The sequence below is a fragment of the Physeter macrocephalus genome, chromosome 7, assembly GCF_002837175.3.
Source record: "Physeter macrocephalus isolate SW-GA chromosome 7, ASM283717v5, whole genome shotgun sequence".
Taxonomy (NCBI): domain Eukaryota; kingdom Metazoa; phylum Chordata; class Mammalia; order Artiodactyla; family Physeteridae; genus Physeter; species Physeter macrocephalus.
Genome location: NC_041220.1, coordinates 71,513,281 through 71,526,894, shown reverse-complemented (window position 1 = coordinate 71,526,894; position 13,614 = coordinate 71,513,281). Strand labels below are relative to the sequence as shown.

At 39.9% G+C, this 13,614-nt stretch overlaps 1 protein-coding gene across 4 annotated transcripts in view; it reads left to right on the top strand.

Annotated features, from left to right (window-relative positions):
- The window catches only part of RASGEF1B (RasGEF domain family member 1B), a 35,657-nt gene extending 22,800 nt beyond the window's left edge, over positions 1–12,857 (top strand). For all 4 annotated transcript variants that reach the window (XM_007116665.4, XM_028491980.2, XM_028491978.2 and 1 more), the window contains exons 8-14: positions 28–130; positions 1,607–1,686; positions 1,832–1,927; positions 7,097–7,192; positions 7,563–7,686; positions 8,844–8,916; positions 11,471–12,857. In XM_007116665.4, coding sequence (XP_007116727.1) covers positions 28–130; positions 1,607–1,686; positions 1,832–1,927; positions 7,097–7,192; positions 7,563–7,686; positions 8,844–8,916; positions 11,471–11,495 — 597 coding nt within the window. In that variant the 3' untranslated portion in view covers positions 11,496–12,857. The remainder of the gene's footprint in view (positions 1–27; positions 131–1,606; positions 1,687–1,831; positions 1,928–7,096; positions 7,193–7,562; positions 7,687–8,843; positions 8,917–11,470) is intronic.
- The last annotated feature ends 757 nt before the right edge of the window (positions 12,858–13,614 follow it).

Sequence of the window (13,614 nt, the reverse complement as noted above, 5' to 3'; positions counted from 1 at the left end):
TTCCCTCTTTTTTCTCTTTCTATACAGCCTGTAAAGAAGAAGCACCGAGCAAGGATGATTGAGTATTTCATTGACGTAGCTCGGGAGTGTTTTAACATTGGCAACTTTAATTCCTTGATGGCAATAATCTGTGAGTGTTTTCTGAGAGATAAGAGTCCTTTATTTTTATAGATCCTATGAAATGTATCCGCTGAAAATTTGCAGATAGTACAGTTTTGTTAATGAAAACTGTATTGTTTAGTCTAGACTTGTTTCAGAACGTCCAGAATGCTTTAAATATCCAAATTGGTACAAGTATGTATAATCTTTTCTAAGTATATAAGATTTCATGGAATACATTTAGTCAGTTTATCCTCATCTGAATATTTATGTATAAAGGCTTATACGTGAGATTTGTGCCTAAATTAAGGATTTTAGAAACTGTTTGAGTAGATTGTGTATCAAGCATTATAGAAATATATGATCTAGGACTAAATCAAATGATTCCATCGGCAAGACAAGAGGGCAGCCTGAGAAACTGGAACATTTTCTGACTGACCAAGTCACTAGTACTTATCATCCTCCGACCTTATTAGCCCAGCATATAAACTTTGCTCCTCCTCTATATCATGGGGATTTTAATGCTAGTGACTGTTCATTCTATAAACATAGGGCAGGGGGTAACACTGTGTCTTGGTTTTCCCAATTTATACCTGTTTTCTTGCCACAATTATGGTTAATGACTCTTTTATTAAAAAAATTCTAATTTATATGATAAATGATATGGCTATGCTACACATTTTAGGTACTCAGTAAATATTTGAATATTTGCCTGACTCTTCAGAGTCAGGGTCAATTTGAAGCCAGAGAATCTACCAAATTTAATTCAATAATTTTGATTCTAATAAATCCCTCTCACCAATTCTTTTTTCCATTAAAAAGATTCTTTTTCCCCTTTATCTCTCCCATAAAAATACTGGCCAAGCTTCAGGTCTCTATCTGGCTTACTCCATGAAAATAGTGAACAGATGTTCATCTACATCAAAGACCTGAAAGATCCACAGTCTAGGTAATAGAAGATTATTTAATTCCCCTCTTGTACTGTTAAGAAAATATCAAGGCAATCCATTTCACAGGAGAAAGTATTTGTAATACATCTAGCTAAAAAAGAACTTGTACTCAGAATCTACAAAGGACCCTACAAAGCAATACTAAGTAGACAAATAACCCAATGAAAAAAAGGGCAAAATACTTGGACACTTCACAAAAGAAGATATACTGATGGCTAGTAAGTATATGAAAAGATGCTCTACATCATTAGTCATCAGAGAAATACAAATTAAGATGAAAATCACAGTGAAATAGCATTTCACACATGGGAGTGACTGAAATTAAGAAGACTAGTTGAACCAAATATTGTGAGGATGTGGACCAAGTAGAATTCTCAGACATGGGTGGTGGTATGAGATGGGACCACTACTCTGGAAAATCGTTTGGCAGGTTTTTTGTATAAAGTTAACTTCCTTCCACTTAGTAATGAACACTTTTTCAGAACATAGGTTACAATGACCTCTCTTATTTCTCTATTTCCACCTTCTTTTTCTCTCCCTCCATTTTAAATTGGAAGCTGGCATGAATATGAGCCCAGTCTCTCGACTGAAAAAAACTTGGGCCAAAGTGAAGACAGCCAAGTTTGACGTTCTTGAGGTATGTGGAGCTGCTGTTTTGCTGTTATGTAACATTTTGCGCCTGAATTATTTGGAATTTTTTATGTGGCGTTAAAAGTAAGGTCTCGTAAACTTTCTGCAGGTGGGAAGTGTGTAGTTAATACTCTCCTCTCTTTTGTCTTCAGCATCAGATGGACCCTTCAAGCAATTTCTACAATTATCGGACAGCTCTTCGTGGGGCAGCACAAAGGTCTTTAACTGCTCATAGCAGCAGAGAGAAGGTATGGGTTTAAAGGAGTTTTATTCATAGTAGAGTTGCCATGTGTTGCACTGAAATGTGAACTACTGTACCGAGCTTGTTTTACTTTAGATCTAAGAAAGCAAGGCCGCATGCTGTAGACATTTTTATCACTTGCCACAGAGGGAAGGGGAGTGCTAAAGGAAGGGTGGAAGGAGGAGAGGGAAAGGGAACTTGGTGGAGAAGTTTGCAAATGTTATTACTGCATTAATTAAATGATTATTTTGTAATGTGTCATAGTTGCGTTTCAAGCAGTAAATATTAAGTCCTACGTTAAGATGACTAATAGCATTGGAGAGTAATTTGATTAAATGGGAAACAGACATTTACACTGCGCACAAGGTGACTGACTTAATGTAACCTTTTCTCTTAAAGAATTAGCTTACCTCCCATGGTTAAGTCATTTATAGTCAGAAAGTAGGTTAGTTGCTGTAGCATTAGGCCTGCTGTTACTAATTGGATATGTGGGTGGCAGAAAAGGTACAGTGATGATGTCTGAGAGATGAATGATCCTCACTCTATCTCCCCTGCCCTTAAACAATTTCACATTATCTTGGATCAACTGTACTTCTGACTCAGAGGGTCCTTCATTGGCACATTTCATACATGGGAAGGATAAGTCATTTTGACATTTGGAGATCATGTTATTTGAGAAGTAAATACCTGGTTGCAGTAAATGGGCTGAAGAAAGTTGCTTGATGAAAGCTATTTTCTGCTTAGATTCTATCCATCTTCTAACTTAAACTGTATCTTCAACAAATAAATGAAAATGAGGGTAAAAAATTTCAGGGCCTCTCAATCACTTCCCCCAAAAAGCTTCAGCCACCATGATCTAAAATAAAAACAAACACAAAAAGAAACCCCACCTTTTCAACATGCTAAATTGCTTCTCAACAAAATCCAAAATATCAGTTCCGATAATGTTTGAGAGATATTGTAAATACATTAATTTTTTTTTTTTTTTGATAAAGAAACAAGGTCAGAGAAGGGATGAAGCAGAGATAACTACCTCGATTTAGCCTGAAGGAGTTTACCAGCTTTTATTTATTTTTATTTATTTATTTTTGCAGTACGCGGGCCTCTCACTGCTGTGACCTCTCCCGTTGCGGAGCACAGGCTCCGGACGCGCAGGCTCAGCGGCCATGGCTCACGGGCCCAGCCGCTCCGCGGCATGTGGGATCTTCGCGGACCGGGCCACGAACCCATGTCCCCTGCATCGGCAGGCAGACTCTCAACCACTGCGCCACCAGGGAAGCCCTACCGGCTTTTAAAATTTACCTGCCTGGGACTTCCCTGGTGGTCCAGTGGGTAAGAGTAAGACTCCGAGCTCCCAATGCAGGGGGCCCAGGTTCAATCCCTGGTTGGGGAACTAGATCGCACACGCAGGCCGCAGCTAAGAGTTCGCATGCTGCAGCTAAAAAATCCCGCATGCTGCAAGGAAGATCCCGCGTGCCACAACTAAGACCCAGTGCAGCGAAAATATAAATAAAATTTAAAAAGAAGGTTAAAGCTCTTTGAGAAAGAACAAGGATGAGGAGGATGAAAAAGAAAAAAATAAAGTTTATTTGCCCACATCCCAGTACTCCTGTGACTACTTTGAGAAAAATCTAATCAGAAGTTTTTCGAGCTTTGGGAAATGATCACATGCATGGGAGGATCCCAGTACCCTGAAGTGTGAAGACCTGTTTTCTTCACCTCTCCGTGTTGGAAGCAAGGCTTTCTCTGCAGGACCTCCGTGAGTTAGAGGGCCTCTGCCTTAGCGAGGAAGAGGCTGTAGAATCATCTCTCTTGGTCAGGAGCTGCAGCACTGGCCAAAGTAATTCTGAAGTCCAGCCCTCCCACAAAGATCTCACTGAATGTTGTACTCGTGGGACTCTAATAGCTCTTTCCAGTATTTACCCTTTCTATCATTTACTAAATTCTGTCTGCTTTAGTTTTGTTGTTTTTTAACCAGTTTTGTGTGAGTGTATGGATTGTGTTCTCTAGTTCGTAAAACAAATGATCCCACCACCAATTTAAAGAAATACGCCATTTCTTTTTCACAACTGGTCTTAAAGGCTATGAATGAAAACATTTGGGGATAAAAATTCATCTTTATTCAAGAGAATTGGGATTCTGTTTTCTTTTGTGAAGTGAGGGTAGACTCTTTATTCCTAAGTCAGTTCCTATTTTAAAGTCTTCCTGGCAGCATAAATAAAGTAATATAATCTTTGATATTCTTTGAATTATGTTTAGGTGGCCAATGTGGCACATCTCTAGGTACCATATAGAAAAAAAATCTATCTTTCACATCGGGGCCATTAAATGATCTTTAAATTGCTGTTTTTTTCTGTGAGTCCTTGTGTCTCCTGGTTTTTAACCACTTCTCTTACAAGTGCATGGTTTTCAGTCCTTTCACCATTCCATTTCTGATCATCAGCATTCATTTCTAGTTGTGGAACTGATAATGCCTTTAAGGTGTAGTTGCCAAGAATATTGTGAAAGGGAATTAGAGAACATTACTACTTGAGACGTTCTCCCACTAAAGCCTTCATTGAAAGACCTCTCAGAAACCAAACTTTGGCTCCTGTAGTAGCCTGTACATCCACCTTCACTCTGGAAATCTGAAGTCCTTATAGTCTCCCGAGTTTTACAGTGGTAGATTTATGGAGGGGCTGCACATCTGAAGGGAACCATCCCCGAGGAAATGACAAGTTGGAGAAGACTGTGAGACTTCTGTCTGGCATATGGGCATAAGGAACAGCGCAGGAATTATCATAAGGGAGATTGTTTCTATCGCTGTGTTCTTGGAAGAGTGGTTCAGACAATTAATAGTGGGTCAATCCAGCAATCCCACTTCTGGGTATTTATCTGAGGAAAACAAAAACACTACATATTTACTCTGAGTTAACAGAATCATGTTCTTTTTTTGTTGCGGAGCGCGGGCTCTAGAGCACGAGCTCAGTAGTTGCGGCACACAGGCTTAGTCGCTCCGCGGCATGTGGCATCTTCCCGGACCGGGGCTCGAACCCGTGTCCCCTGCATTGGCAGGCGGATTCTTAACCACTGCGCCACCAGGGAAGTTCCAAAAACACTACATATTTAGAAAAGAGACATGTACCCCCTTGTTCATTGCAGCATTATTTACAAAGCCAAGTATAGAAACAACCTAAATGTCCATTGATGGATGAATGGATGAAGAAATTGTAGTGTGTGTGTGTGTGTGTCTGTATATTTACATATACACACACATATATACATGTATATAGTATATATACATACAAGTATATATACTACAGTTTCTTTATTCCATTATATATATATGTATATAAAATGATTCATGTGATCAGCACCACATGAATTTCACAGCCCAGCACTACAGAACAGAGCACAGAAGTAAAGTTCTTGCTTAAAAGCTGTTACACTAGGCAGATATTGCATCTTGATAATAATTCAGTCCTCATTTTCCTTATGATGATACATCAGTAATACTTGTCCCCTTGTATGGGGCCCGTTGGTTTTGGGGGAATGCTTAATTGAGATCAAACCTGTGTTGTTGAATTTAATCCTCACCACAAGTCAGTGAGGTACTGTTCCCATTTTAAGGTGAGGAAACTAGGCTTTCTTAGCCTTATACCAGGGGTTGGCGAACTCTTTCTCTTAGGGGCCAGATCCTAAATATTTTAGGCATTGTAAATCATACGGTTTCTGTTGCAACTACTCAGCTCAGAGGTGGTGGCACAAGAGCAGACATAGATGGTACGCAGGTGAGTGGATGAGCATGCCTGTTTTCCAGTAAAGCTGTCTGGATACTGGAATTTTAACTTCATTTAATTTCATGCTCATGAAATAGTATTCTTTTGATATTTTCCCAGCCATTTAAAAATGTAAAATGTATGGCTTCTAGGCCATTCCAAAACAGGTGGTGAGGTGGGCTGGCCCTTGGGCCACAGGTGGTGGACTCCTGGCTTGTACGTCCAGTCAGTTGTGGAGCCACATTTTAAACTGAGGTCTAGCAGAGCCAAAGCCCAGCACCCCCCAGTGACAAGTGGTCTTGCAAAGAAGTGAAGTTTGGGTGTGCTTTTATCCTTGTTACCATGGCTGTTTAGTTCTAAAATAATAGAGATGTAGTCAGTAATATTTGAAGGAGAAGGTAATGAGGGGATCTTTATGAATTCAGTTTAGAGACTTCCAGACAATAGCAAATAATTAAAAGTCTATTCAAAAGGGCTGTCGAAATTGAAGATTCATTTTGGCTATTTTCAGAGATCAACGAAACAAAAAATAATCAAAGGCTATCTTTTTTTAAATGACTTTAGGGGAAAATCTGAATTTCACCCTAGAAGTGAAAATTGATACTTAATGTTTTTAAGTATGAGCCAAAATGTATGTTTTCCAGACCTGTCATTCATCTAGTATAGGTGTATCACATGAGTCATAAGCTTAGGGAACCTTCAAAAACCTGCTCTTGGGTAAACAACATAGGTCCACGATGTGTGTCTGCAGCATTATTTACATTGTAGCACATTTAGAATCTTCAAAAGCATGTTGGCATTTGAGAGAAAGTGGAAGAACAAAGAGCTTTGTTCTTTGTTCATTCTGGGCTTCCTAGAATGTAGAGTAGCTCTCATGTTATCTTGAGCAGTATCTTCAAGGGAAAAGAAAATGTTCCTCTAAGAAACAGTTCATCTAAAATGTAGATGTCTAAATGATAAAAACAGTACAGGTTCTCACAGAGAGATGGGTCACACATCTTAAGCTCTAAGTACCTGCAGTGACAGGTATTCTATTAATATTTTGCTTTAACTAAATGAAAAGTCAGAGTTCTTTTAGATGTTTTTTCTTTGATTATAGCTAGAACTCTCAGATCTGATTATATGCTATTGCCCTGAGAAAACTGGGGGAAACTAGCAACAATGTGAAGCCAATCCACCCCCCAGTGCCCCCATCTTTGCTGCATTTTGGTTATTAACAGCATTTTCATGTTATGCAAAACTACATAAAGAAGGAAACTGCTCTCATGGGAGGCAAAGAAAACACTGTACCTGTCTTAATTAATTATAGCCTACTCTGTAATCCAGAGTCAGTGCTGTTCATTAACTTCTTATATTGTTTGATGCGAGTCTAAATGTTTATTTGCACAAAACAAACCAGAGCTTTTTGTTTTCTCTAGATTGTGATACCATTCTTCAGTCTTTTAATCAAAGATATTTATTTCCTCAATGAGGGGTGTGCCAACCGCCTTCCCAACGGCCATGTCAACTTTGAGGTAAGGCTGTAAGATCTGAGCCCAGAGAAGGACTAGCTTCTCCAGCAACTGTAGAGAGCCCAGGCCATCTAAGCTGCTTCTGAAGTTCTCGAGCCAAGTTTTCTCTTTCCCTACTAATTTGTAAGAAGATAACAATGCTGACTAGAATACATTAGCTGCACCATTATTATAAATTATTATCCAGAGGTACTTGAGTAAATTTTTACCTCTACCTAGCAAATAATCTATTGCTAATTTTTATTAAATCAAGAATATTATGGAGTTCAGAAGATTAGAAGCCAGAGGAGAACATTAAATGGAGTGGTCTCATCCCAGCTCATGATTTTTGATAACTGCCTTTAACTTCAACTTTCATTTTATTCTTTTCTAGAAATTTTGGGAACTGGCCAAACAAGTGAGTGAATTCATGACATGGAAGCAAGTGGAGTGTCCATTTGAGAGGGACCGGAAGATCTTACAGTACTTGCTCACAGTATCAGTCTTTAGTGAAGATGGTGGGTAGCCTGTTCAGCCGGGGCCGCCACCAGCATCCACAGACCCTACGATCAGGAAATCAGCATATAAATGCTTGGTGCCTGGTTCCTCATGTAGTATGAGGCCTGTCTTCTGACTTATTCCATCTTAAGAATTCTCTGTTGCACAGAAAACCATATGATTTATCCCTAAAATATTTGAGTCAGGCACTCACTATTCACCGATAAGCAGTATGTTTCTGTGTTTAAACATTCTTTATAATATTAGATCTGCAGAGCTTTGGGCACAAATGGAAAGTTATTGAAAGATTATTTGCCCTTGTTTAGGCTTGCTTTAATGGAGAAAAAAGGTGTTTCATGATATGTTGACATTCAAGGTAAATTGAAAAACAAAACAATTGCTAGCCCCTGCTGTTTGTCAAAACAAACAGTGGAAAGTCTTAACCTGTTAAAACATTAGGGAATTTGAGGCAGAAACAGTGATTGTGTACCAAAAAAATTGACCAGAAATTTAAAGTTTGTAAAAGACTTGGGGATTGATTATATTAATCTGTTATATCCTAATATTATAGAAATCAATAGCATTATTAACTATTTCTCATAGTACATTGGTAGTGTTTGTGATAATGACTAAAGAACATTTTGTATTAATATGACCCATTCCAGAGGGGACTTGATTATTATTAGCCTCTACAAACAGGATTAATAACAAGCTTTTAAATCTTTGGAATTCTTTTTGACTTAATATTAAAGAGAAAAACATTAGAAGAGTGAAAAATTGGCCTAGAAAACCTGACTTTTTACCTGCTAAAATGTCTTTTAAAAAGCTAACAGGAAAGGCTCCCCTTCCCATCCCCCTTCTTTGTAAAGAACATAAACGTGAGTGTATGATCGCATCCTGTGGCTTGCCTTTTTAAGCTTTTTTTGCCTCATAAATTGTCTTAGTTAACCAAGTGCCTTTTTGGCCTAAGAGGCCCTTGGGGTTTTGTTGAGATGGTCAGTCAGGGGCAAAGTGTGGTATTCTGTGTTCTTAAAGCTCCCGGGTTGTAATTTGATATTTTAAAGAGTGTGTTTTGCTGTAGGGTTTGGTTCAGGTTGAATGGGGGATGGATGGAGGTGGGTAATGTATCAGGAAAAGGCTTCAGCGTTAATGCATTCGTACTTTTGTTTGATTGTAGCTCTCTACTTGGCTTCCTATGAGAGTGAAGGACCTGAAAACCATATAGAGAAAGACAGATGGAAGTCCTTAAGGTGGGTCTCATTGCTTCTCATTGCCGTACAGATCTATTAAAGACATTGGCCTTAAGTGAAGAAAGCCGCGTGCTTGTCATAGGGAGTCCCTGCCTGCGTGTTCCAAGTCCTCTCTGTAACTTATCTCCTGTTAACTGAATCTTTGTGGCTTGGAATCCTCATCGCCATCCTTCAGTTTTATTGTCTTTTTTTTTTTTTTTTTTTTTAGTACTGGCAGATATATAGTGACTCTGTTCTTCTTTCTCCCATTATTTTATGGAATGAGGAACTGAAATTACCCTGTGGTATGTTAAAAAGGGCACTGACACATTTTCTTCATCTAAAAGATAAGAATTTCAGACTGTATTTCTGAATAGTTCTAACAGTAAAATCTTATTTCACCTGAGATCAAAGAGACCCAAGTACCAGCTGGTTCAGTAAATTGGAGTGTGTCACTTATCGACTAGATCTTGGTCCCCTCTTTGGTTTGGGAGAGAGTTGTTCTTTAAATGTAATACAGAATCTCTCCAAATTTAAAAATGTTGTTAATCTAGTAGTATTTTCAAACAAAGCTAGGATAAGTAAGTTTGTATTTTAACCATCTGAGATGCTTTAATAGGCAAAAGTAGCCCAGGATATAGTATTACTATAACCAAAATTGCTATATGTGTATTTCTACTAAGAGACTCTGGGAACATGTGCCTTTTTTTTTTTTTTTTTTTTTTTTTTCGGTATGTGGGCCTCTCACTGTTGTGGCCTCTCCCGTTGCGGAGCACAGGCTCCGGACGCGCAGGCTCAGTGGCCATGGCTCACGGGCCCAGCCGCTCCGCGGCATGTGGGATCTTCCCGGACCGGGGCTTGAACCCGTGTCCCCTGCATCGGCAGGCGGACTCTCAACCACTGCGCCACCAGGGAAGCCCCTCTTTTTTTTTTTTTTTTTAATATTTATTTATTTATTTGGTTGCACTGGGTTTTAGTTGTGGCAGGAGGGCTCCTTAGTTGTGGCTCACGGGCTCCTTAGTTGTGGCATGTGAACTCTTAGTTGCAGCATGCATGTGGGATCTAGTTCCCTGACCAGGGATCGAACCCAGGCCCCCTGCATTGGGAGCGTGGAGTCTTATCCACTGTGCCACCAGGGAAGTCCCATGTGCCTTTTTGTACCAGGTTGACAAGCCCATTTTCTTTTCTTCCCATAGTCACTTGGGAGCCTTCATTAACTTGATCTTGGGCTAGGTTTCATGAGCCAGGGTATCTAAGATGTATTTGGTTTTGTGTGATTTTATTTGTTTTAAAGGAAAATTTAGGCCTGCTTTGAACCTTTTATTGAGGAGGGATGAGGTACAGAGGCATTGGAATTATTATGTGTACAGCAGGTCATGATGATAGGCAAAGGATTGGAGATGTTTCTTCTTTTCCCTACTGCTGTGTGAGCCCTTGAGTGGGAGCACAGGGTCTTCCCTCACATGTGCCGCAGCTCTGGACCTGCTCCTGTGCTGTTGAGGAAGGACGTTGGGTTACTGCAGGTGTTTGCTGAGGCCGGGCACCCCAAAGAGGATAAAAAAGAAGTACGCTGTGATCCTTTGCAAAAGGATCTATCCACATATGCTAAGTGGATAGATACTAAGGCTCATTATTCTAGAATGAAAGTACCTGCCTGAAAACGTGTACACACATTAGCTTTGCAGGCAGTAAGATATTTTCACATAGATGCTTCTCCTGCTGGTCCAAGAGTCACTCATTCAGACACTTGGGTTCAGCAGTGGCAATGACAAATACACCTGTGAGGGGAGACACCTTTCTTGTCGCTTGATATTTAAATGCTCTCAGTGGGCACCGAATGTGAACTCGTTCAGATTTACTAAGTATCCCATCTGCCATGAGACCAGTATGGTTCTAAAAGCTTTTTATCATTAATGACCTTTGTTTGTGTGTGTGTGTGTGTTAATATAAAGCCACTCAAGGTATAGATTTACCTGTAAACAAAGTTTTGGCCATTTCCACTAATATATATTTATTTTAAGTGACTAGCAGTTCTCCCAGAAAACCTGAAGGACTTCAATGCTTAATATTTTTCTGTCCTTCTTTAAAATTTTTTTTTAATTAATTAATTTTTTATTAAAGTATAGTTGATTTACAGTGTTTTAATTTCAGGTGTACAGCAAAGTGATTCAGTTATATATGTATTCTTTTTCAGATTCTTTTCCCTTATAGGTTATTACAAAATATTGAGTATAGTTCTTTGTTGTTTATCTACTTTATATATAGTAGTGTGTATATGTTATTTCCAAAATCCTAGTTTATCCTTTCCCCCCACCTTTCCTCTTTGGTAACCATCAGTTTGTTTTCTACATCTGTGAGTCTGTTTCTGTTTTGTAAATCAGTTCATTTGTATCATTTTTTTAGATTCCACATACAAGTGATACCATATGATATTTGTCTTTGTCTGACTTACTGTAAACTATGTAAAATCAAACTTCAAACATGGGAGAGATGAAACTAGTATTAGGTGAGGATTTTCATCCTCATTCAGATCATTTGCCACCTTCCTTCTTATCTTATCTTCTTTATTACTCAGGTCCAGCCTCCTGGGCAGAGTTTAACACAAGGGATTCTGGCTGCTGCTAGCTGCTGCGTTCAAGCAGATCATCGAGGAGCTGGCCTTTGTTTTCGGGCATCTAATGCCACAAAAAATCATGAAGTCCCTGCAAGCACGCTCCCTCAAGAGCAGATGGGGACCTTATTCCCCACAGCTGACAGATTGACTCAAATTTTGTGAGACTGAAATGTTCACTGAGGACACTTGAGAAAGAATCCTCTAAAGATCCCAGCTCTGCAATGATTCATCTCCTGGAATTTCCATGTGAATCACAGCTCTGCACCTGGATGGAGCTTTCTTTTGTGTGTGTGTGTGTGTGTGTGTGTGTGTGTGTGTGTGTGTGTGTGTGTGTTTTAATTTGGTTCAACATTTGCTGCTAATGGGACTTGCCCAGCTGAGTGCTGGCTCTTAGGAAGCCCATGTTTCTTTGTTAACTTAAAAGAAAAAGGGAGAAGAGGGAGGGGAAGCAAGCCCTCTATTTAGATCCCAAACTGCAGCTCAGTGGCATTGCCCGGGAGGGGTCAGGCTGGCTGGATGCCAACTGCGGACTTTGTTTCCCTGAGCGCGGGCTGTGTTGTGAATTCCCCTCCTCCCTCTTCCTACAAGGTTTTGAGTTGGCTGCTGGTTAGCAAACTCCTTTTTACCCATATAAGTTATTTAATATAATAATGAAGCTAACACTGTGGTAGGAAAATAGCCACTAGAAAAAAAAAGCAGAGTTTGTCGTTGGACTGTGTAACATTCTAGAAGGACCTTCTGTTTTCTTTACCCTTCTGAGCTGTTTACAACTGACCACTGTGTTCTACAGATGTGTTTTTCAGTTTTTTTTGTTACTTAGTTTTCCATGATGCCTATTTTTTTTTTCCTCTTGTAAATTTAAATTATCTGACTTTAAGGGTCTTGGGAAAAATCCCATGGCCTAATTACAGTTTAATTTTTTAAACAGACTTATTTTTCACTACCTTTCGTAGTCTGTTGGTGACTAAACATGTGAACAGAGAACAAATTGGAAAAGATAACCCCTGCCCCTGAGAGCAGTGAACAAAACAAATGAAAAACATCTTGCTGTTGACCCAGAGGTCGAACTAATTGTGAAATAGTTCACCTTGTTAAACATCTAAATAAATCTGTAGTGGCTCTGCAAACAGCCATTATATTTATTTACCCTAGGAGAAACTAGTAGTAAACTGTGCTAATGAAAAAAAAAACAAGACATCATGTTCAAGACAGAGATGTATTTGCAAACTTAATGACATGGTTTCAGAAAAACAGAGCATGTCTGTATGCTGCACGCCATCTCAGCAGACCTAAAATGTCTCCAAGCTGTCCCTTTACAACCATCAATATATCTGACACTCTGCGGCCAGGAGTTGTGGTGTCTTTGTTTTCTTTAATGGATGGGATTGGTGGGGGGTATTGGGGGAGCTGCAATCTCAGTCATTCAACTCAAGTGACTGGCTGAAAATGTATCTGTCCTTGGAGAAGTGGCCTTTAGGAGTATGTGCATGGGCCTTGATTTTTTGAAACTCAGTCATAGTAAACAATAAGCATCACTTGCCAGGCACTTCTAAGTGTTTGGCATGGATCATCATCTTCGCTTTTTAGGCGTGGAAACAGGCATATTAATAACAATGATAATTTGTCCGCGGCCGTATAACTAATGAGAGACACAAAGTTTTGAACTAGACATTTAATTCCAGCGCCCAGCCTTGAGATCACACTGCCAAGCCTTCTGAGACTTCAGTATAACCTTCAAGCTTGCAAGGAACCTGGGGATCTCGCTGACCTGCAGATGTGGATTCTGTAGGTCTGGGGTGGGACCCAGGCAATGCTGATGCTGCTGGTCCTGGAACCCTCGGAGCGGGGCTCCCTGCAGCGCTGCCACCTAGTGCCTGCCTTGCCTTGCCCTGAACTCTGCACCCTGCATGTGTTGCCATGACAGCAACAATGTCCATCTTTCAGCCTTCTATGCCTGGGGCTCTTCAAATGATGGGCTGCTGGCCAAGTCTACCCCTTTTCTTTGAGCCACAAGGTGACAATTGTTGAAAAAAATGGAAAGAAGAGGGCTTCCCTGGTGGCGCAGTGGTTGAGAGTCCGCCTGCCGATGCAGGGGACACGGGTTC